Source organism: Megalopta genalis, unplaced genomic scaffold (assembly GCF_051020955.1).
Source record: "Megalopta genalis isolate 19385.01 unplaced genomic scaffold, iyMegGena1_principal scaffold0064, whole genome shotgun sequence".
Taxonomy (NCBI): domain Eukaryota; kingdom Metazoa; phylum Arthropoda; class Insecta; order Hymenoptera; family Halictidae; genus Megalopta; species Megalopta genalis.
The window spans coordinates 475935-496580 of NW_027476133.1; the positions used below are offsets into that span (position 1 = coordinate 475935).

The following is a 20646-nucleotide window of genomic DNA, read 5'->3' on the forward strand; positions in this document are numbered from 1 at the left end:
ACTATCAACGGACGCTAACATTCCTCGTTATCCCGATCATTTCATCATGCATTCCCGGTCAAGCGATTGACCGGTCTCGCATAAGCGTGCCAAAAAATCTTCTTTTGGCCGACCCAAGTTTCCATCTCCCCGCTCCAGTCGATCTTCTCTTGGGCGCTGAGGCAGCTCTCTCTATCTTCAGCGTTGGACAGATCAACCTTTCACCTCTCAATGGTCCAGATCTGTACATGCAAAAAACTCGACTAGGATGGGTAATCGGGGGGAGTGCTCCTGCTACTCACCCCAGTCACCCAAAAGCATTTCATTCTACTTCGGCCTGGCAAATCGATATCACTCGATTCTGGGAACTCGAAGAGGGCCCTCGAGTTCAGCATCTCCCTGAATCCGAGAAGGCATGCGAAGACCATTTCAAAAGACACGTTTCCGGAACCAAGAGCGGTAGATATGTCGTCGCACTGCCCTTCAATAACAATCTCTCACAACTCGGTACCTCTAAAACAATGGCCCTCAAACGACTCACCTCGCTGGAACGCAAACTACAGCGTGACCCAAGCCTACATCAGGAATACAATATGGTTCTTTAGGACTACCTTAATCTAAGTCACATGACCGAAACAGCCGAGTCGCACATCCTAAACGACGGGTATTATTTACCACATCACGCAGTGATGAAAACTACGAGCCTAACCACCAAGTTGCGAGTAGTATTCGATGGGTCAGCAGCTACGACGTCAGGAACTGCCCTCAACGACACACTGCTTACTGGGCCAAAAATCCAAGACGATCTTCTGTATATTTTACTTAGATTTCGCAATCACCAATACGTATTGACAGGTGACATCGAAAAGATGTACCGTCAATTTCTCGTCCGTCCAGAAGATCGGAAATACCAACGTATCCTTTGGCGCGACAGTACCGGAATCGTGAAAACATTCGAATTAAACACCGTCACATTTGGACTCTCCGCAGCACCATATCTTGCGATTCGATGCCTCACACAGCTTGCGCAAGACGAGGGACATCAGTTTCTCGAAGCGGCACAGGCATTGACCCGGGATTTCTATATCGACGACGCGATTACGGGGGCATCGACACTTGATGAAGCTCTCTAATTACAGGAAGACTTAACAAACCTGCTAAACGCAGCAGGGTTAAACATCCGACAATGGGCATCTAACCATCCAGCCCTATTGCAAGGTTTGGCGGAGGAAAACCTGAATAGAAGGCTTCAGCTCGGAGAGTCATCCACAATAAAAACGCTCGGTGTTGTGTGGAATTCATCGGACGACTCCATTTCTTACGCGGTCACCACATTCAAATCCATCGGAACCATCACCAAAAGGTCAATAAGTTCCGAAATCGCGAAGATCTACGACCCATTAGGGCTTCTGAGCCCGGTAATCATTGTAGCGAAGATTCTGCTCCAGAAGCTCTGTACCATAAAGGTAGACTGGGACGAGTCACTACCGATGGAGATCCGTACCGAATGGATACAATATTATCACAGACTACCACTCCTGAACGACGTCGTGTTCCAAAGGAAAACCATCGCTACCGGAGCAAAAGTAGTCGAATTGCACGGTTTTTGTGACGCCAGTGAACGCGCCTTTGGCGCTTGCATATACACGCGTTCAATTGACGAACATGACCATGTCCATGTCACCATTTTAGTCGCGAAATCCAAGGTCGCACCTCTGAAGACTCAGTCAATTTCTTGCCTCGAACTCTGTCTATACCAGACAGTACGAGAGGCCCTGCAGCTACCAATCAAACATACCACCTTTTGGACCGACTCTACAATAGTTCTCCACTGGCTACAAACGTCGTCGATAGTTCCAGAGCAGAAAACCGCAATCTGTCTAGCGACAACGCTATCAGACATATCCTTTCTGGAGAGATACTCATCATGGACAAAGATGCAGCGAGTCATTGCATATTGTCTTCGGTGGAAATCATCCAACAAAGAGAAGGGTGCCCTCTCTGCCCTGAAACTGAAAAACTCTCGTGTGACACCATTATTCAATTACTCCAGAGGGTCTACTTCGCAGAAGAAATTCGATGTCTCACCAAGAATCAGACAGTGAAGGGTAAATTGCAACAATTGAACCCCTTCCTAGATGATGACAGGATGTTGCGAGTCGATGGACGCTTAAAGCATTCACCAATGCCCTTCAACCAGAAACACCCCCTAATTCTCCCAAAGGCACGGATTACGTCCGTGATCATTGAAAGCGAACACCGCGCTCAACTACATGCAGGTGTCCAAACGACTCTGTATGCCATAAGGCGCCGATATTGGCCAATCGACGGACGCAGTCAGATCTGGAAGGCCATAAAAGGATGCGTGACTTGCTGTCGAGCCCAACCACCGCCTACGAACTACATAATGGGGAATCTACCTCCATCCCGAGTAACGGAATCTAGACCCTTCTCCAACGTAGGCGTTGATTATTGTGGGCCATTCTATATCAAGGAGAGAAAACGTCGAAACCGAGGCAAAATTAAGGTGTATGTAGCAGTCTTCGTTTGTCTTGCAGTGAAGACTACACATCTAGAGCTCGCAAGCGACTTAACAAGTGTAGCATTCATCGCTGCACTCAGACGGTTTATAGCCAGGCGAGGCTACTGCACTCACTTATATTCAGATAACGGCTCGAATTTCGTAGGAGCCAACAACGAGTTGCGCGAGCTTCGGGAGCTTCTGACATCCGTCGACCACCAGAACAAATTAAGCACCTTCCTATCCGAACGATCCATTGAATGGAATTTCATTCCCTCACAGGCACCACATTTCGGAGGACTCTGGGAAGCAGCCGTGAAATCATTCAAGTACCATTTAAAACGCGTCGCCGGTAATGAGCTATTTACATTTGAAAATTTCAACACTCTCATCACAGAAATAGAAGCAATCCTGAATTCCCGCCCACTCTCTCCCATATCCTCTGATGCCAATGATCTGCTTGCTTTGATCCCTGGTCATTTCCTCATCGGCGACTCATTAACAAGCCTCCGCGAGAGGGATTTCAGGGTCACTCCGTCAAATAGGCTATCTAGCTGGCAACAAATACAAAAGATAAAGCAACACTTTTGGAACAGGTGGAGACGAGAGTACCTTAACGAGTTGACCTGCCGTCATAAGTGGGCCACAGGCAGTCATCCAATCAAGGAGGGTACCATTGTTCTTCTCAGGGAAGATAATACACCTTCATTACAGTGGCCATTAGGAAAAATCGTCAAGATCCATCCAGGTTCGAATGGCATCATTCGGGCGGCCACGGTGAAAACAGCTACTAAGATACTAGATCGCAGCATCAAACGTCTAGTACCACTACTTAATCAAACAGACGACTCCGGATCCGAGACTGCCGAGATGAAGGACATACCTAATCTTATTGGTCCTACCAAGAAACAAACATCAGAATCCCATCACTAGCATTGTTGCTACCTCTACACCATAATCAGTTCATTGGGTTGCAATTTAGATTTAAACATATAGTGCAGTATTGATCGATACTCTCTCTCAACGGGGGTAGGATGTTCAGCCGGCCCGAACCGGCCAAATAGTTTTATTTCTTTATTCTTTTCTTGTCCATCATTTGTGCGAGTTATGTACGATAGCCACGTCTCTAGCAATCCGTGTCGTAAAATATCTCTCCTTCCGATTATATGACAAGTACTAAACCCAAGAAATCCGAAGACAATACCTTTATGGATATTGCCACTTTCGCCTAGCATGCCAAATTCCAACATTAAGTTCTTTAGTTTCCGTTTACCATTGCTCAGAGTTACGGAACTTCTTGGGATTATTACCTGTCAGGGTCGAACCCGCGAAACTCGCAGACACAAGGCAACGCGAGGATCAACCATCCCCCCACAATGTTACCTTCCTGCAACGGGGTGCACGGGGGCGGACTTCGAACCAACTAGACAATCACATCGAAAATAGCATCAACGAATCAGCACACTTTTGAGACAGCACACGCCCACACCGACATTATAAAACACACAACATCCAGCACTCACGTCGTCATTCTTGATCAGTCGAACTACACAGCCAATTCAACCGCTTAGCTCTTCGTTCTACCGTCCACAGTTTAACCGTGTAGAAAGTAAAATAAAGTTACAAGTGTTACAAACATCGTGTTCATTTATCTAATTTAATATCCTTAGAACCCGACCAGGTTGTAGGGAATTCGTTTTGATACGCGTTGTCAGGAAATCCTGAGTTGAAGATTTACGCCCTTCATCGACGCCGAAATTAGAACGGCATCACAGCGCGATACAACGAACAAAATCTAAGATAGTGATGTACGTAATTATTCAAAACAATACTAGACCTAAACATGACAAAAAAATATTTGAAGTGTCCTAATTCGTTCCGCATACATTTTTTAAATTTTATTACCAAATTCTAACACTATAAGCATTAAAATGCATGAATAAGATTATACGGTTTAGTTGTAAAAAATGTTGGCCACGTCTAGTATAAAAATACTCTCAAAAATCTTCGTAGGAACTCTTTACTAAAAAACCTTAGTTGATATTGAAATTTGAGATTCTTGATGTTGCTTTTGTCGTTTTTTTGCATCAAATTATCCTAATATACATAAGATATATAGTACTATTTTCGTCTTCAATTTGTACATTAGCTATATTTCATTTGTAAAAATGTCATATTTCCTCAACTCTCAGTTTTGACCGTTTACTAACTGTCCTGACAAGTTATTCCGACATCTATAAACGTGGTTATATTTTTTATTTTATCAAAAATATAAATATTTTAGAGTTTTTATAATGGTTCGTAACGTTATTGTTAATTTGTATATGACATAATTAGCAGGTATGCGATCTGAACGTAGGAACTTTTCAACTACGCTCTAGATTTGGTCGACTTTCCTTTGTTTATAAAACACGTTTTAAAAACAATCACTTTTATTTAGATAGTTTGTATTCATCTTTTCTTGTTCTTTGATATCGGTTAGGAAATATTTTTATTGTTATCTTTGATTCTTTCTAGAAAATTCTAAATTCTAGAATTTTCTTAAAGAAGATAAATTTTTAAACAATATGTGGTTTGTACAACGATATATAACTCAAAGATCTACTTTTTTATTGCAATTATTTCCTAAACTGAGTAGTTTTGTATTTTTTTGAGAATATGGGTTATATACCAGAAGTATATCTAGTGATTAATGTATCGCGAATAAGTTTATTATGCTGTCTTGTACATTCAAAATTCAATACTCTTTTGCATCTTGTTGTCTAATGGTTCATAGTCTTTTTATAATTTTTGCAATGTAAATTCTTGATAGTTTCAGAAAAAAAAATTTATATCTTATAAAAAACAGAACAGTGTTTCTGCCTTTACTTCGTTGTTGCCTTTTGATCTATTATTATATAATATTTATTTACTCATGTTATTTTTCGTTTTATTAAATTTATATAAATAAAATTAAGTTTTTCTGCTTTGAAATTTCATTAAAAAATTTTTGTTTATTTTATTGAATTAATGTCACACACCAATAGAAATGGTAATACAAAATATATTTACACTTGAATGTTATGTTTTACATATGAATCACATGAATAACATGGCATATTTTAATCGGTTTATTTTATTTATTTAAGAGAGTCTCTAGAATAGAAACAAAAGAGTAAAGTATCAAATTGAATTAAAAATATATAAAAAAATTTTGTTTTATTTTTTAATTAGATTGATATGTATGACATTTTTAGAAATTTAATTCTATCATATGCTAAAATAAAATATGAACAATATTATAAATACATTATTAAAAAATCATAGGTTAATGGTTGTTTTAAAACTTTTCTGTTTCTTTATATATATTTTTTAAACTATAATTATGTTAATTCAGTTCAGAATATTAATAATTTAATAGACTTAAAAAACAAATATGAAAAAAAATTTCGTTTTGAAATTAAATGAAACTGTGTTTGATATATTTTAGCTTACAATAATTATCATAGTATTATATCGAATATTTAAATTCCCCCCCCCGTGTCCGCTACCTTGTCGTGGTGGGGGGGCTTCGTGCCCTAATGATCCTCAAGGCTGTGCCAGCGGGGAATTTATTCCCTGGCAGGTTCTACCTAGCTGGAGTGGCTTGAGGTGAGGGGCCTACTAAAAGTCGGACACATACCGTAAACCTGTGGTCATGTTTTACAGGAACGGGGGTCTTGCCTTAGCCGGCCGGGCCGCGAGGATGACAACCTCTCTAAAAAATCCATAGCCCCAAGCAGTGTTGCGCGGTGATGAGGGCGTAGCTGGAGTAAGCGCCAGGTATGGTTGGTGGGTGCACCAATCGTTAGCGGACAACCCCGGGGTACCTGGCGACCCCCCGGGCGTATTAGCCTTCCCCGGGTATGGCGGCTCTACCCGGGGTGACCTCTTTTCCGACCATTCTCGTGGGATCAACTATGGATTGTTCACGAATTAAAAAAACCGGGGTGGGGGGAAACGAGAGGGAGAAGGAGGCGCGCGTGGCTAGCGTGCGCCTCGAGCGCATGGATGGGTCGGTGTTGCGGGAACTTCCCGCAACACGCGGCAGAGAGAGATCCGCTGTGGACCTTGGCGAGTGCGATGGGGGAGAGGAGTCCGACCACTCGGTCTCCTCTCACCGCTCTTCGCAGAGCGCCCCTGGCTCCTCAACAGGGAGGAAGAGGGGAAGACCGCCGACTACTGGTCAGTACGTTGGCCTCTATGAGGCGAAACGTAAGCTGACGGAGGCCAACAGGGGCCTCATCGCGGCAATTTTTGACCCGGTGGCCCCGGGGCCGCAGCCCGGGAGATCGGTCGACCCGCTTCCGGACGAGGTGGAAATCGCTGCGAATCTTCGCAGCCGTCCGACGCGGGAGATAGCGGCGTCGATAATGGAGAGCCTGGCCGAAGTGGCCAAGATCTCTAATGTGACAAGGGAGTTGCGGCCAGTCACGGTGCGGATCCTGCAAGCGGCGGCCCTGAACAGCCGGGCGGGCGTTGCGGAGCTGACAATGAGGTCAGCGTCCGACGCCACCCGGCTGTTAGAAGCGGAAAACGCTCTCCTTAGGGAGCAGATGGCGGAGTTGCGGACCGAGGTGGCCCGACTCCGTCAGGCGGTGGAAACGAGGCCGGCAGCAGTCGAGATGCCTCCGCCGCCGCCCCCTGAGGGGGGCACAGGGCCGCTGCTGAGCGCCGGCGCCCGAGGGCCCCAACGCCCTGGGCGAGGGAAGCCCTTGCCGGCGTCCGCAGCGCTGCCAGCAAATTTGCTGGCACAGATCGGCTCCCTGATCGATGCCAAGCTGGCATCGTTCAGGAGGGAGCTGATCCCGCGGGTGCAGGATCCGCGGTCGGTGCCACCCGTGCCATCCACCCCCAGCCTGTCGATAGACAGGAAAGGGGGGAAAAAGGGTGGCAATAGAGGAGGGGCTGCGGCCGCTAAGGCGGCACAGATGCAGCCCCCACAGCAGAGGGCTGCCTCTGCTGTTGCGCCGCCCTCCACCGCACCTCCAACTGAGGTGTGGTACCGAGGGTTGTTGGCCGAAAGGCCAAAAAGGCGGCTGCCGCAGTTAAACCTGCGGCGGCTGCCAAGGCCTCTTCGACCGGGAGGGCGGCGAAACGGGTGGCACCGGCTGCCCCCAAGAGGGCTCCCCTGCCGCCGCGTCCGCCCCGCACGGCTGCCGTCACGATAACGGTACCGGCCGGCGGGGCTATGACGTATGCCGAGGCAATGGCCACTGCCAGGTCAAAAGTTGACCTGGCAGAGATTGGCATTGTCTCGATGAAGCCGAGGAGGGCGGTGACGGGGGCTCTAATTTTGGAGATCCCCGGCGCCGACGGGGCTGCCAAAGCCACCGCCCTTGCCACGAAAGTGGCCGAAGCGCTGGCAGGCACCGGCGTGAAGGTCGCGCGCCCGGTAAAGAAGACCGACCTTAGGGTGCGCGGCCTGGTCGATTCGACCACGCCGGCTGAGGTTGCCGCGGCAGTTGCCCGTGTGGGAGGGTGCGACGAGGGGGAGGTGAGGACCGGCGAAATCCGGTCTTCCCCCTCGGGACTTGGCACCCTTTGGGTCCAGTGCCCTACTGCGGCTGCACGCAAAGTTGCGGTTGCGGGAAGGCTTACTGTGGGCTGGACCCAGGCGACGGTCGAGGCACTCAGCGCCCGGCCCCTGCAGTGCTATCGCTGCCTTGGCCTAGGCCACACTAGGCAGCGATGCACTGCGGCCGAGGACCGGTCCGAATGCTGCTTCGGATGCGGCAGTCTGGACCACAAGGTGGCTGGCTGCACGGCGAAGCCTAACTGCCCGCTCTGTGCGGGAGCAGGCAAGCCGGCCGGCCACCGCCTCGGTAGCCGGGCGTGCCCTGCCAGCGCGAAACGCGGCAGGGGAAGCAAGGGGAGGAAAACCGCGGTGGCCAAGGCGGCGGCCACCGTGGCAACTAAGCCGAAGGTGGCACCAAAAGGTGTCACCATCGCGCCCGCGGGGGCGGATAGGGCCAAAGAGGCCCCAGACGCCACCGCTCCCGCGGCGGCGATGGATGTAGAGGCCTGCCCATAATGGGGCCCAAGGGCTCTATAATACAGGCCAACCTGAACCGCTCGGCCAGGGCACAGGACCTTCTGGTGCAATTCCTGGCCGAGCGGGGTGCCGGGTTGGCCGTAGCGGCGGAGCCGTACAGGATTCCCGACCATCCACATTGGATGGGGGACCTGAGCGGCTCCGCCGTTATAATATGGGCAGGCCGGCCGGGGTCCCCGGCGTGCTCCGTTATCGAGCGCGGCCGGGGATACCTGGCCGTTGACTGGGGCGGCACCGCGGTTGTGGCGATCTGCGCACCTCCAAGGTGGCCCCTCGGGGAGTTCGAGCAATATCTGGACGGGGTGGGGAGATGCGACTCCCGCTGCCAGCCCCGTCCGGTGCTGGTCCTGGGGGACTTCAACGACAAGTCGCCGGCTTGGGGTTCCCCCGGGACAAACCCGAGGGGCCGGGAGGTGCTTGATTGGGCGGCGGGACTCGAGCTCCGTCTTTTAAACACGGGCTCGGTCCATATGTGCGTGCGGCACAATGGGGGGTCCATCGTTGACCTTTCATGGGCAACGCCCCCCGCCGCGCGCCGTATTACGGGGTGGAGGGTGGCGGAGGAGGTCGAGACACTATCAGACCACAGGTACATTGTTCTCGGCCTTTCCGCCGCCCCATCGACACCCCGACGTCGCCCCGCTGATGAGGGATCGCCTCAGCCGCGGTGGGCGCTAAAGCGCCTCGACCAGGACGCTCTGATGGCGGCAGCCCACGTCGTGGCCTGGCCGGCAACACCGGCCGGGCCTGTCGACGGGACAAGGGAGGCCCATTGGTTCCGGGGCGCAATGACGTCCATTTGCGACGTCGCCATGCCCCGGGCCAGGGTTTTCCCGAGGAAGGCGGTGCACTGGTGGTCGCGCGCGATAGCGGATTTGCGCACAGAGTGCGTTCGCGCGCAGCGCCAGTGCGCCCGCGCCCGTCGACGACGACGTTCCGACGTGGAGCTGGCTATCCAGCTGTATGGGCGATACAGAGAGAAGGTGGTCGCCCTGCAGCTGGCCATCAGGCAGGCAAAGAGCCAGGCCTGGCGCGACCTTCTCGGCACTATTAACCGAGACCCACGGGGGCGCCCATACAAAATGGCGATGGGACGATTGCGTCCCTGGGCGCCCCCTGTGACGGAGAGCCTGGATCCGGGGATGCTCGGACGGGTCGTGGACGCGCTATTCCCCGTCAACGGGGAGGCGTCCCGGCCCGTCCCTCAGCTAGAGGGACATGAGTGGTCCCCGGATCTGGAGGTCGCGCCGGAGGAAATGGCCGGGGTAGTCAAATGGCTTCGGGGCAAGAATACTGCCCCGGGGCCGGACGGTATCCCCGGCCGGGTCTGGCTGCTTGCCATGGGCGTCCTGGGCGAGAGGCTGAGAGGCCTCTACTCCGGGCTCCTGAGGTCCGGGGTGTTCCCGGACCTCTGGAGGGGAAGTCGGATGGTCCTCTTAAGGAAGGATGGGAGGCCTGCGGATTCTCCCTCCGCGTACCGGCCCATTTGCCTCCTGGACGAGGTGGGCAAGATCTTTGAAAAGATCATTGCTGCCCGCCTCGCCAGGCACCTGTCCCGCGTTGGCCCCGATCTGGCGGACTGCCAGTTCGGCTTCCGGGAGGGGCGATCGACGGTCGACGCAATCGATCGTCTTAAGTCCCTCTCGGACAATGCCGTGGCACGGGGCGGGGTGTGCGTGGCGGTGTCGATCGACATCGTCAATGCATTTAACACCCTGCCCTGGTCCGCCATTAGGGAGGCCCTGGTTGAACACCAGGTGCCTCCCTATCTGAGGCGGGTGATCGGGGCCTACCTGCGGGGCAGGTGGGTGGAATACCCGGACCGGTATGGGACGATACGGAGGGAAGTGGACTGCGGGGTCCCACAGGGGTCCGTGTTAGGACCACTCCTGTGGGACCTGGGATATAACGCGGTCCTGAGGGCCCCCCTGCCCGACGGTGCCACTCTCGTCTGCTATGCAGACGACACATTAGTGGTCGCCGTCGGGGACACCTTCGAGAGGACCATCCGACGAGCGGAGGTTGCGGTGGCAGCCGTCGTCGCGAGGATCTACGATTTGGGGCTGAAGGTGGCCCCGGAGAAGGCCGAGGCCGTCTGGTTTGGACGGCCTTGGTCTCGGCCACGGGCCAGATCGTGGATCTGGGTTGGAGAAGCCTGCGTCGAGGTGAAGTCCGAGATCAAGTATCTCGGACTGATCCTCGACAGCCACTGGAGGTTCGGAGCACATTTCGGCCGTCTCGTCCCCCGAGTTGAGAGGGCGGCGGCCTCGTTAGGCCGCCTGTTGCCCAATATCGGGGGACCGGGCGATATGGTGCGTCGCCTATACCTAGGCGTGGTGCGGTCCATGGCATTATACGGCGCCCTGATTTGGGCGCCGTCCGTGAGGGCAAACCGGCGCAACACATTGTTGTTGCGCCGAATTCAGAGGCAAATGGCCCTCCGCCTCGTAAGAGGTTACCGCACCACGTGGCGGCGCTTGCTCTGGTGGGAGAAATTCCCTTCGAGCTGCAGGCGGCGATGCGCGCCTATGTCTATAGGCGCATATGCGTCGCTGGCCGGGCTCGGGGGGACCCGCCGGAGCGGGAGGCGATCGAGGGCTTCGGGCTCAAGGCCCGGGGACTAGCGCTCGCCAGATGGCATGCGGAACTTTGCTCCCATGCCGCCGAGCGCGTCCCCGGGGCTCTCCTGCCGCACTTCACCTCGTGGCGGGAGAGGCGGTTTGGCAGGCTCTCCTACCGTGCGACGCAGCTATTCACCGGGCATGGCAGCTTCGGTGTCTACCTGTGTCGCATCGGTCGGGAAGCGACGACGGTGTGCCACCACTGTGGCGCGGAGGAGGACTCGGCGCAGCATACACTGGAGGTGTGCCCCGCCTTTTCAGTGCTGCGCCGAGTCCTAAGTAGGGAAGTTGGTCGCGACCTCGCTCTCTCCAGCTTAGTTGGGGCCATGCTGGAGAGCCCGACAAAATGGGCGGCAGCCATAGCCTTCTGCGAACAGGTAATGTTGCAGAAGGAGGCTGCCGAGCGGGGTCGCCGCGAGCGGGGGGTGCGGCGTGTGCGCCCACGCCTAGAGCCCCCCCCCCGAGCAACTGATAATAGGCGGGCGGCGGGTGTACCAGATCATGCTGGTTTAATTACCCGCCGCCCGCCAACCGAGGATGTCCTATCAGGAGTGGGGGCGACGACAACTTGTCGTCGCCCCCGACGGCCGCCGGTGCGGCCGTCGTGACGAGGCGGTGTGGGGTGCGGTCCCCCGCACCGCCGAATCAAGATGATTTATGGGGGGAGGATTAATCTCCCCCCGGGACGCGGCCGGCCACCGCCGTTCCATCCTGGTGGCCGGCCAGGCGAGTGGGAGCCGCGGTTGTGTTCTTTGAGAGTTCCCGTGGCTCCGCCGCTACTCGCCAGCGCCCTAGGCCGCCGTGGGGGTTTTAGCGGGTCGAACCCCGCACTACCCCCGCCCCGCCCTTCGGGCGGGGCGGGGGTGTCTGACCAAAATTTATTTATTCTCGCAAAAACATTAAGAAAAAAAATAAAATATACTCTATTTCCAATTCTTGTTGTATAATATAAAAGAAACGAGTTTGCAAGGTTTACAAGTATTTTAGGTTTTAATACTAAATAAATTTTTGCACAAAAATATGTATCAATTAGAAAGTAGCATTTCAAAAAGTACATATATAAAATTAAAATATGTGTTAAACTGGTCTTTTTGAGTTTATTATTCCAGAATCGGGTTAAATTAATATAATATTTTCACAATGAATTTAAAAAGACTAAACAATACAGTTTTTTATTCTATTTAATATTAAATTTTATATTTGTTAAAAGAATTATAAGTAAGAAATGAGCTCATCTTTTCTAATAACGAAAGAAATCTTTCGGTATTAAAATACACGTTATTTAAAAAATTTAAGCCTAAATTTTTATAGATTTTATTTACAGAATTTCATAAATATATATATATAAATAATTCGATTCATATCTCGTTATAATTTTATCAGTTTGATCATTAGAGGTTTTTTACACAATAGAATAGTATAATTCTATCAAACAATCATTTTTAATTCTTTTTTTATAAAATTTAATCGTTTAAATCTTTATTGAATTTATGTATTTTTAATATTTCACTTAAATAGCCTTTTTTAATAATCTATAAATTGAACGTTTATTATTCTTAATTTTAAATCAACAGAAATATCAAAATTAAATAAAAAATAAGATTTCATAAATTTAATGTTGTAAATTTATTGTGTAAAAGAAATCTTATCCCAAACTGTTTCTAGTACAATGATTTTTTATTTGAAGATTGGAGTATATTTTATCTGGGGAGAATATGTATTGAGTTTGAATAATATTTTAATTTAATAAAAGTTTTTTAGAAAATAAATCACTAATAAAAAATATTACGTTTCACAAATTTAAGTTTGTTAGAATTTCTGTTTTTATATTAAAAAGCTTATGTTTAAATTCAAATAAAACAAATGAAGATTTTTGTATTAGTTAATAGATCATTTAATTCAATTAAAGACATAATATCATACATTTGAGCACACTATCGTACATTTGAGGATAGTGTGCTTGAATTGATTTTAAATGAATAAGACAAAATTCATGTTTATATCAATTTAACGTATAGAAGTATTTTTTAAACATCAAACAAAGAATTAAAGTTGTAATAGAAAAGTAAAATAGTCTTTATTTTTACTTTTTTATGTTTAATTAAATACAGAGTTTTTCATTTTTATATATACGAGGTTTCGTTTTTATATGCATATTAAATTAAAAAAATATTTCTTAAAATGAAAATGTTAAAACTCATAACTTTCGAGTGTATAACAAGCTAAGCATATTTGCTAGATATAATTAAAAAATATAAATGAAATATATAATAAAAAAATAAAAAACAGACCAAGTTATTTATTATTTAAATACTTCTCCCCTTTTTGCCTTCTCAAGCCAATTTCTCATGATCCTAAAAAACCTGTTACATTGATTTGAATAATCGTTATCATCGGAACAAACCTCATCAATAGCATTCTCTACACTTAAACCAGGATTGGATTGCCTCTTAGAATAATATAATGATTTGATCATAGAAAATAATTCTTCAATGGGATTTAGTTGAGGCGAATAAGCGACATTAAATTTATAAACTATACCATTTGTTTGTAAGCACCTTAATACAGCATTTGTTTTATGAATTCGAGCGTTATCCATAATCAAAACGCTAATGGTATTATTATTTAAATATGTAACTGAAACCCGTTTAATAAAAGAAATAAAGAGATCAGGGTTATAAGACCCCTTAATATATTCTCGTATCCTATTATTCCTTTTACATTAATAGTACATATTAAGCTTCTATTAATCCCGTTTCCAGCTGGTATGTTAATATATGCTTTGGTATTTACAGGTGAGTAACCGTATGATATTGCTGTGTGCTCATTGAATCCAGTTTCATCAATAAATACTAAGTTTTCATCCGATATCCTTGAAATTTCCGTAGCAAAAACCCTCCTGTCATTAATTTTTTCAACTGTATTTCTTTCTATGGGCACAAGAGGTAGCCTTTTCCTTGTTATCCCAATCATTTTCAATTTTCTGCATATAGTTGGAATTGATTCATTAACATTGTTTTTTCTAAAACAATATCATTTATTTCACTCTGAATCAAAGAATTATTACGTAAAACACTACTATAAATCGTTTCGACTTATGAGTGTATAGCATTCCTTTCCTTGCATGTATTCCTTCGTTTATCGCCCGCCGTTGTAAAAATAACTCCTGATTCATAGTCATGTAGTATTTTTCTAACAGTATGTATTGAGAATATAAATTATTTTGTAAATTTATCCCTTACACTTACATAAATAAATAAACAGTATGTCTATGAATATTTAACATTGACGATATTTGTCTAATACTGTATTCAGCTGACTCTGAAATGGATATCACCAATTCTCTTGTTTCTTTCGTAATTGTTTTTTCAGCTTTTCTTTCCATTTTAAGGGTTACATTTTTTTAATTTGATATACATAAAAAATGAAATCCTGTACATAAGAAAATGAAATCTTGTATATATGAAAATGAAAAACTCTGTCAATAAAAATGTGAATAAATTTAATGTTAAATAAATAGAAAACATGTATTTAGTTTGACAATTTTTTACTTTTATTTAATAAATCTTCTCCTGTTGAAATTCAGGTATAAGTTATTGTTGAATTGAAATACTGGGTTAATAAATAAAACATAGATCATGCAAATTCGGCAATTATTTGATCAAATATATATATAAAAAGCATAATAAATTCAAAATAAGTAAATAATTCTCTTGAAATTTAATTGAAGACATTGTTTTAGATTCTTTGAAAATCAGATTTGATGATTTATAAAAAATGTATTTTTAACAAATAAAAGGCATATATGATATATTTCAACCCTAATTAAATAAATAAAAAAAAAACGTTATTATAAATCTTATATCTCATTATTTTTATAAAAAGAAAATTTTTACTAATACAAATATAAATTATTTCATTATTTTTACAATAGGTATCTTTTAAAATATTAAAATAACACTATAATTTCAAATACGTACCAGAATATGCCTGTACTCAGACATAAATTTATAAAACAATTTTTAAGAATAAGCAAAGCATATTATGTTTTATATTTGTCCGCATACAGTAGTATAAATTGGTGGAAGCGTATAAAATAAAACATTTTTCTCTAAATACTTCATTTATATCTAACATATAAATGATTCTATCATATTGAAAATTTATACTTTCAGTTTGTCGGTAGCCAAATACAATAACAAAGATTTAATAGGTTAGTTTAAATGACATGTTGATCATTGTGTTTTAACTCCTTACCACCTGGAGCTTGCACCAGTCCTTCCACAGCTCTTTCAATCTCCTCTTCGCCAAAGCTATCCTGATACAGCCCTCGTCTTCGCTCAATTGAGATAGACTCAAGGGTCTTCTTCAGCACCACGGATTGAATATATGCTTCAAGGGAGTCCTGTATCCCCAGTTCATGCAAATATTTTTTGTGGAACTTAGTTATCACCCCATCCCAAGTCAATACATAAGGAACAATCTTGGTTCTAGACTTGTGAATAATCCCAAGTTCATTAGCTAGTAAGTCGTATTTTCTTAACTTTAAGCAGATCTTGATTTGTTATTCCTACCTCTATAATAATTATTTAAATTTTTTTCTTATCAATTACCAAGATATCAGGCTTGTTGTGAGTAACTTTAATATCTGTAGATATCCGTGTATCTGCCCTTATTTCTGCATTCTCGTTCTTAAGGATCTCCTGTACGGAATGTGATCTAATCTTATTGGACTTTTTAAATCCGTACTTTTTTTGCAAAGAAGTAAGTGGATACATCTAACAACCTCATTATGTCTTCTTGTATAGTCAAACCCAAGCATACATTTATATTTAGTTGCCAGACGATCTACTGTTTTCCTTTGTTTTTTGCAGTGGGGGCATATAGTCTCCTGACCGCAAAAGATATTTCTGTCTTGAAGGGAGCAGTATGTTGCCTCACAGATCTAGCCTGATTATTCCCTTTAGCCAGCCAAGTCGGCGAGCCTTTAATGCTCACTAGCTCATTATCCCTTACATTATACAACTTTTTATGGTTGTTTTTATTTTTAATTTTGTTATATAATGTTTCTTTTTGAACTTCTAAGATATCTCGTACTGACAACATTTGTTTACCGTACTTAATATTTAGGTATTTGTCTACTGCAGCAAGGTGTGTCTCATTTTCTTCTTCCACTTTAAGTATTGCCGAGCATCTTAGGTTATTGTTTCTTGTTTCATTAAAGTTTTGGTTGATATTAAACAGCATGTATTCGCTTCTATGCTCTACATTAATGAGACCCCTACCCATTTCTGTTCTTGGAAGGTATAGCGTTTCTTTACAGGTTGACTGTAGGTGGATATGGTGTTTGATTAACACCTGGCGAATTTGAAAGTCTAGAGCTTGGAAATCGCTTGGTTCTAATTGAATTACGCCAATATGGTAATTTATTACTGAGATCGCATATTCATTTATCGCTTTAATCATGTTTTTTCCATTTAGCTTTGTCTTGCATATTGTCTCAGTTCTTTTTAAAACTTCGGCTTTTACTTTTTCAAACGTTTCCTTTTTTACTGCACTTGTTGCATCCTCCGTTATTCCTAGGTATTTCTACCCCTGTGTCCCTTCTGATTTGACTGCATCTTGTTCACACCTTTCACTGTTGGTTGCAGATTTCTCTCGATTTACCACCAATCCTATCGTTTTAAAGAACTTCTTCGTCTCCTCATTCAATACTAATAATGTTTCCTCTTTTTCACAAATAAGTTTTAGATCATCTATAAACAGAAGATGGTTCGTATTAAAGAATTCTTCCCTAGTCTTTATTCCAACCTTAGGAAACTTTGAATTGAGCTTTCTGCTGAAGGGATCAATACAAAGTACAAATAACAACGGGGAGAGGTTATCACCTTGAAGTATTCCTCTCTTAACCCTTTTTTCCACTATCGTTTCGCATCCTGATTTCACTTTAATAGTCCATTTATTTATTATTCCTTTAAGGAAATTTACTATCCACTTTGGCAGATTAAGCCTTTCTAAACAAGCTGTAAGGCATTTATGCTTTACTGAGTCGTATGCTTTCTTAACATCAATTCACATGATAGATAGTTTATTTTTATGTTCAATATTGATGGCCTTATTCAAAGGTGCTTGTTCTTTTGCTCCTTGGACTTTTCTAAGTGTTCCTAGTTGGTTCTCTGCGAGCATTCCACGATTATCCACGATTACTTGAAGTATTTTAGTGACATATTTCGTCATCAACTTATAAAGGTTTGACATACAGGTGATTGGTCTAAAGTCCCCACCTTTTGTAAGGGTTCCTTTAGGTATTAGGTATGTTATTCCGTTGTAAAGCCATGGTTCTCTAATTCTGCCTTCTATGCACATTTCTTTCATTATATCATAAAGGAATGGATGCAATGCCTCACATTTTTTTATGAAGAAGTTATATATTCCATCGCAGCCAGCCGCCTTCCAGTTCGGAAGATATTTGATTATCTCAGTAAACTCATTGTATGATAGAAATATATTTACTTCATTTTCTGCAGGTATAAACTCAAATAAGTATTCTTTGAGATCTGTTTCGTTCATCTCTTCATTATCTTCTTCCCACATCTTTGACCAAAAATTCTTTATTTCTTCATTTTTCACTTGATGCTCTACGACTTCCGATTCCTCAAGGTTTCTTTAGAAATTACTTCTATACAGTTATAAGCTCTGGTTTTGTCGTCTATATTCTCTTGTTTGTTCAGATACCTCTAGCTTTTTCTGATATATAGCAGCTTTTTCTCCAAATTTTGCTATGGCTTCAGTCAAGTTCCGACCTAAACATGCCTTGAGGTTTTGTTCTCTCATTATTTTTTTTACAGTAGTTTTCTCCTTGTCTTTCAGCACTCCAAACATCCTGACCTTCTTTAAGAGAGCTATCTTATCTTTAAGTGCATCGATTTTCATATTTATATTTTCCTTCCCTTTTGACACCTTTGGTTCCTTTTTCGTAATCTCTTGACAGCAGGCTTGGGCCGATTGAAGTATTCGCGCTATATCCGTAATATTTTGGAGCGGGGTTTTTCTAACATGGCAAGCTACTGCTTTGATTATTGCCTCAAGACGCATCATATCCACATTCATTGATGGGATCTTTCTTGTTCTCTCCACCTCTTCGATACTAACCATCCCCATCTGAGCCATTTTCTCTTTATAGATATTATTTGTCTCATAGAAGACTTTTGTCTCGTATAGTGTTCTCTCTTCTAGTAGATCTTTAATCGTCTTGCTATATATAGCAGCTATATAGATTCTACAGAAGAGAATAGATTCTAGACAGAAGGTATATATATTCAAATTCAGCAGAATCATATAATTCAGCTTCGAATTCAGCTGAAACATATGATTTGGATACAAATGCTGCCAAAACATACGATTTATCTTTAAATTTAGCAGATACACCCGATACAGCTACAGATTCTGCCAATACTTATGATGTAACTTCAAAATCAGCCGAAACGTATGATATAGCATCAAAATCGGCGTAATCTTACGATCTGGCTTCAAATTCTGCGGAAACATACAATTTATCTTCAAATTTAGACTAATCCTACGACTTGGATTCAAATTCTGCAAAAACATATAGTTATAATACAAATTTATACTAAACGTAAGATTTGGCTTCAAATTTATCTTTTTCCCCACTCTTATTACCTGCAACGGTCAACCTTTGAGACACGCGGATTCTTCGCGAGATTCACTCGCAGGTACAATTCATACGTGCAAGTGACTGTTAGTTCGGGGCGGTCACCTTTCTCCTTGCTCACAATTTTCTGACTAATCACTCAAAACGACCGCTTCCCTTTCTAAATCAGGAAAACTTGAAAAACATCCAATCCGAGTGTCTCAGTAAAAACTTCACACCCCTAACGAATCTTCTCAAAAGGCAAAACAGACAACGAACAGACAGATACTAACCAGACACGAACGCGTAAAGACGATCGGTCAAGACTTCGTCGATAGTCTCACCATCAACTCAAGTCATTCTAAGCCAAGTACAGTTAGTCACCCTAGTATTGAAAGTTGTTATGTTATAATAAAGAATAGTGTTATTGATATCAGCCAGTGTTAAAACCATTCTTTATCAACCTATTATCCGTATCACTCGAAAGAGTCATAGGGAATCGCGCAGACTCGGTGTCATACACGATTGAATTGGAGACCTACGACTTCCGTAGATCTAACAGTTTCACTGTTCAATCTCACCGGGAAAACGTGAAAAACAAGGTGTATATGCTAAATTTGAAGTTAAATAGTATATTTCGACAGAAATTGAAGCCAAATCGTACATTTAGTCTAAATTTGTAGTACAACCATATGTTTTTGCAGAATTTGAATCCAAATCGTACGACTAGTGTAAATTTGAAGATAAAACGCATGTTTCGGCAGAATTTGAAGCCAAATCGTACGTCTGGACCGATTTTGATGCTATATCATATATTTCGGCTGATTTTGAAACTAAATCAGAAGTATCGCCAGAATCAATAACTATGTCGGGTGTATCTGCTAAATTTAAAGATAAATCGTATGTTTTGGCAGCACTTGAAGCCATATCATATATTTCGGCTGAATTTGAAGCTATATCAAAAGAATCGGGAGAATCTGAAACTAAATCAGATGTATCTGTTAAATTTGAAGCTTAATCGTATGTTTCGGCAGGAATAGAAGCCAAATCGTACGTTTAGTCTAAATTCGAAAATAAATCACATGTTTCGGGTGACCTTGAGACTATATGACAAGTATCGGCAGTATCTGAAGCTAAATCAGCTGTATCAGCTAAATTCGAAGCTTAATCGCATGTTTCGGAAGAATTCGAAGCCAAAATGTATGTTTAGGCCGAATTTAAAGCTGAATTAAATGCTTCTGCTGAATTTGAAGCTACGTCATAAGTATCGGGTGTATCCGAAGCAGAATCAGATGTGTCTGCTATCGTTTGTTTTGGCAGAAATTGAAGCCAAATCGTACGTTTAGTCTAAATTTGTAGCTAAACCATATGTTTTTGCAGAATTTGAAGCCGATCGTAAGTTTAATCCAAATTAGAAGCTGATTCATATGTTTCGGCTGAATTTCAAGCTATATCATATATACCGTCAGAATCTAAAGCTAAATCAGATGTATCTGCTAAATTTGAAGCTTAGTGGTATGTTTCGGCAGGAATAGAAGCCACTCCTATGCGGTCGCCACCTTGTGGTAGTATAGGGGCTTAAGTACCCGCGATGAAGACTGGAGCGATGCCGGCAGGAACTTCGGTTCCTGGCAGGGCCTCCCATGCCGGTAAGGTCCAGTCTGAGCGGTGAAAACTAAGAGCGTTCAAGGAAGATTTTCATGGAGTATGTTCGAAAATAGTATGGAGTTTACTGCTCAGGGGGCTTCGGAGCCTCCAGAGCCCGTCGTGTCCGGGTGTGGGCGAGCAGGCCCCGGGCGAG

The 20646-nt window shown here is 44.1% G+C and overlaps 2 protein-coding genes across 2 annotated transcripts; one reads left to right on the forward strand and one right to left on the reverse strand.

Annotated features, from left to right (window-relative positions):
- The first annotated feature begins 444 nt into the window (after positions 1-444).
- Positions 445-3433, forward strand: LOC143261733 (uncharacterized). Its single transcript, XM_076527961.1, has 4 exons — positions 445-486; positions 585-824; positions 1119-1596; positions 1740-3433. The coding sequence occupies exons 1-4, from the start codon at positions 445-447 to the stop codon at positions 3431-3433; spliced, it is 2454 nt and encodes an 817-aa protein (XP_076384076.1).
- An 11980-nt stretch (positions 3434-15413) lies between these two features.
- Positions 15414-17788, reverse strand: LOC143261734 (uncharacterized). The gene is made up of 6 exons (XM_076527962.1): positions 17708-17788; positions 17455-17644; positions 16862-16950; positions 16091-16522; positions 15808-15972; positions 15414-15689 (listed from the first exon to the last, which is right to left on the reverse strand). The coding sequence occupies exons 1-6, from the start codon at positions 17786-17788 to the stop codon at positions 15414-15416; spliced, it is 1233 nt and encodes a 410-aa protein (XP_076384077.1).
- Positions 17789-20646: the final 2858 nt, after the last annotated feature.

What these genes read in the sequence shown, in the direction of transcription:
- LOC143261733 (XM_076527961.1), top strand. Translation starts at nt 445, where the DNA reads ATGTCGTCGCACTGCCCTTCAATAACAATCTCTCACAACTCG. An exon ending in TAACAATCTCTCACAACTCG is followed by an intron (nt 487 to 584) that starts GTACCTCTAAAA and finishes ATGGTTCTTTAG; the next exon opens with GACTACCTTAATCTAAGTCA. An exon ending in GATTTCGCAATCACCAATAC is followed by an intron (nt 825 to 1,118) that starts GTATTGACAGGT and finishes CTCTAATTACAG; the next exon opens with GAAGACTTAACAAACCTGCT.
- LOC143261734 (XM_076527962.1), bottom strand. Translation starts at nt 17,788, where the DNA reads ATGTGGGAAGAAGATAATGAAGAGATGAACGAAACAGATCTCAAAGAA. An exon ending in TTATACCTGCAGAAAATGAA is followed by an intron (nt 17,645 to 17,707) that starts GTAAATATATTT and finishes CCGAACTGGAAG; the next exon opens with GCGGCTGGCTGCGATGGAAT. An exon ending in AGACAGAAATATCTTTTGCG is followed by an intron (nt 15,973 to 16,090) that starts GTCAGGAGACTA and finishes TGAGGTTGTTAG; the next exon opens with ATGTATCCACTTACTTCTTT.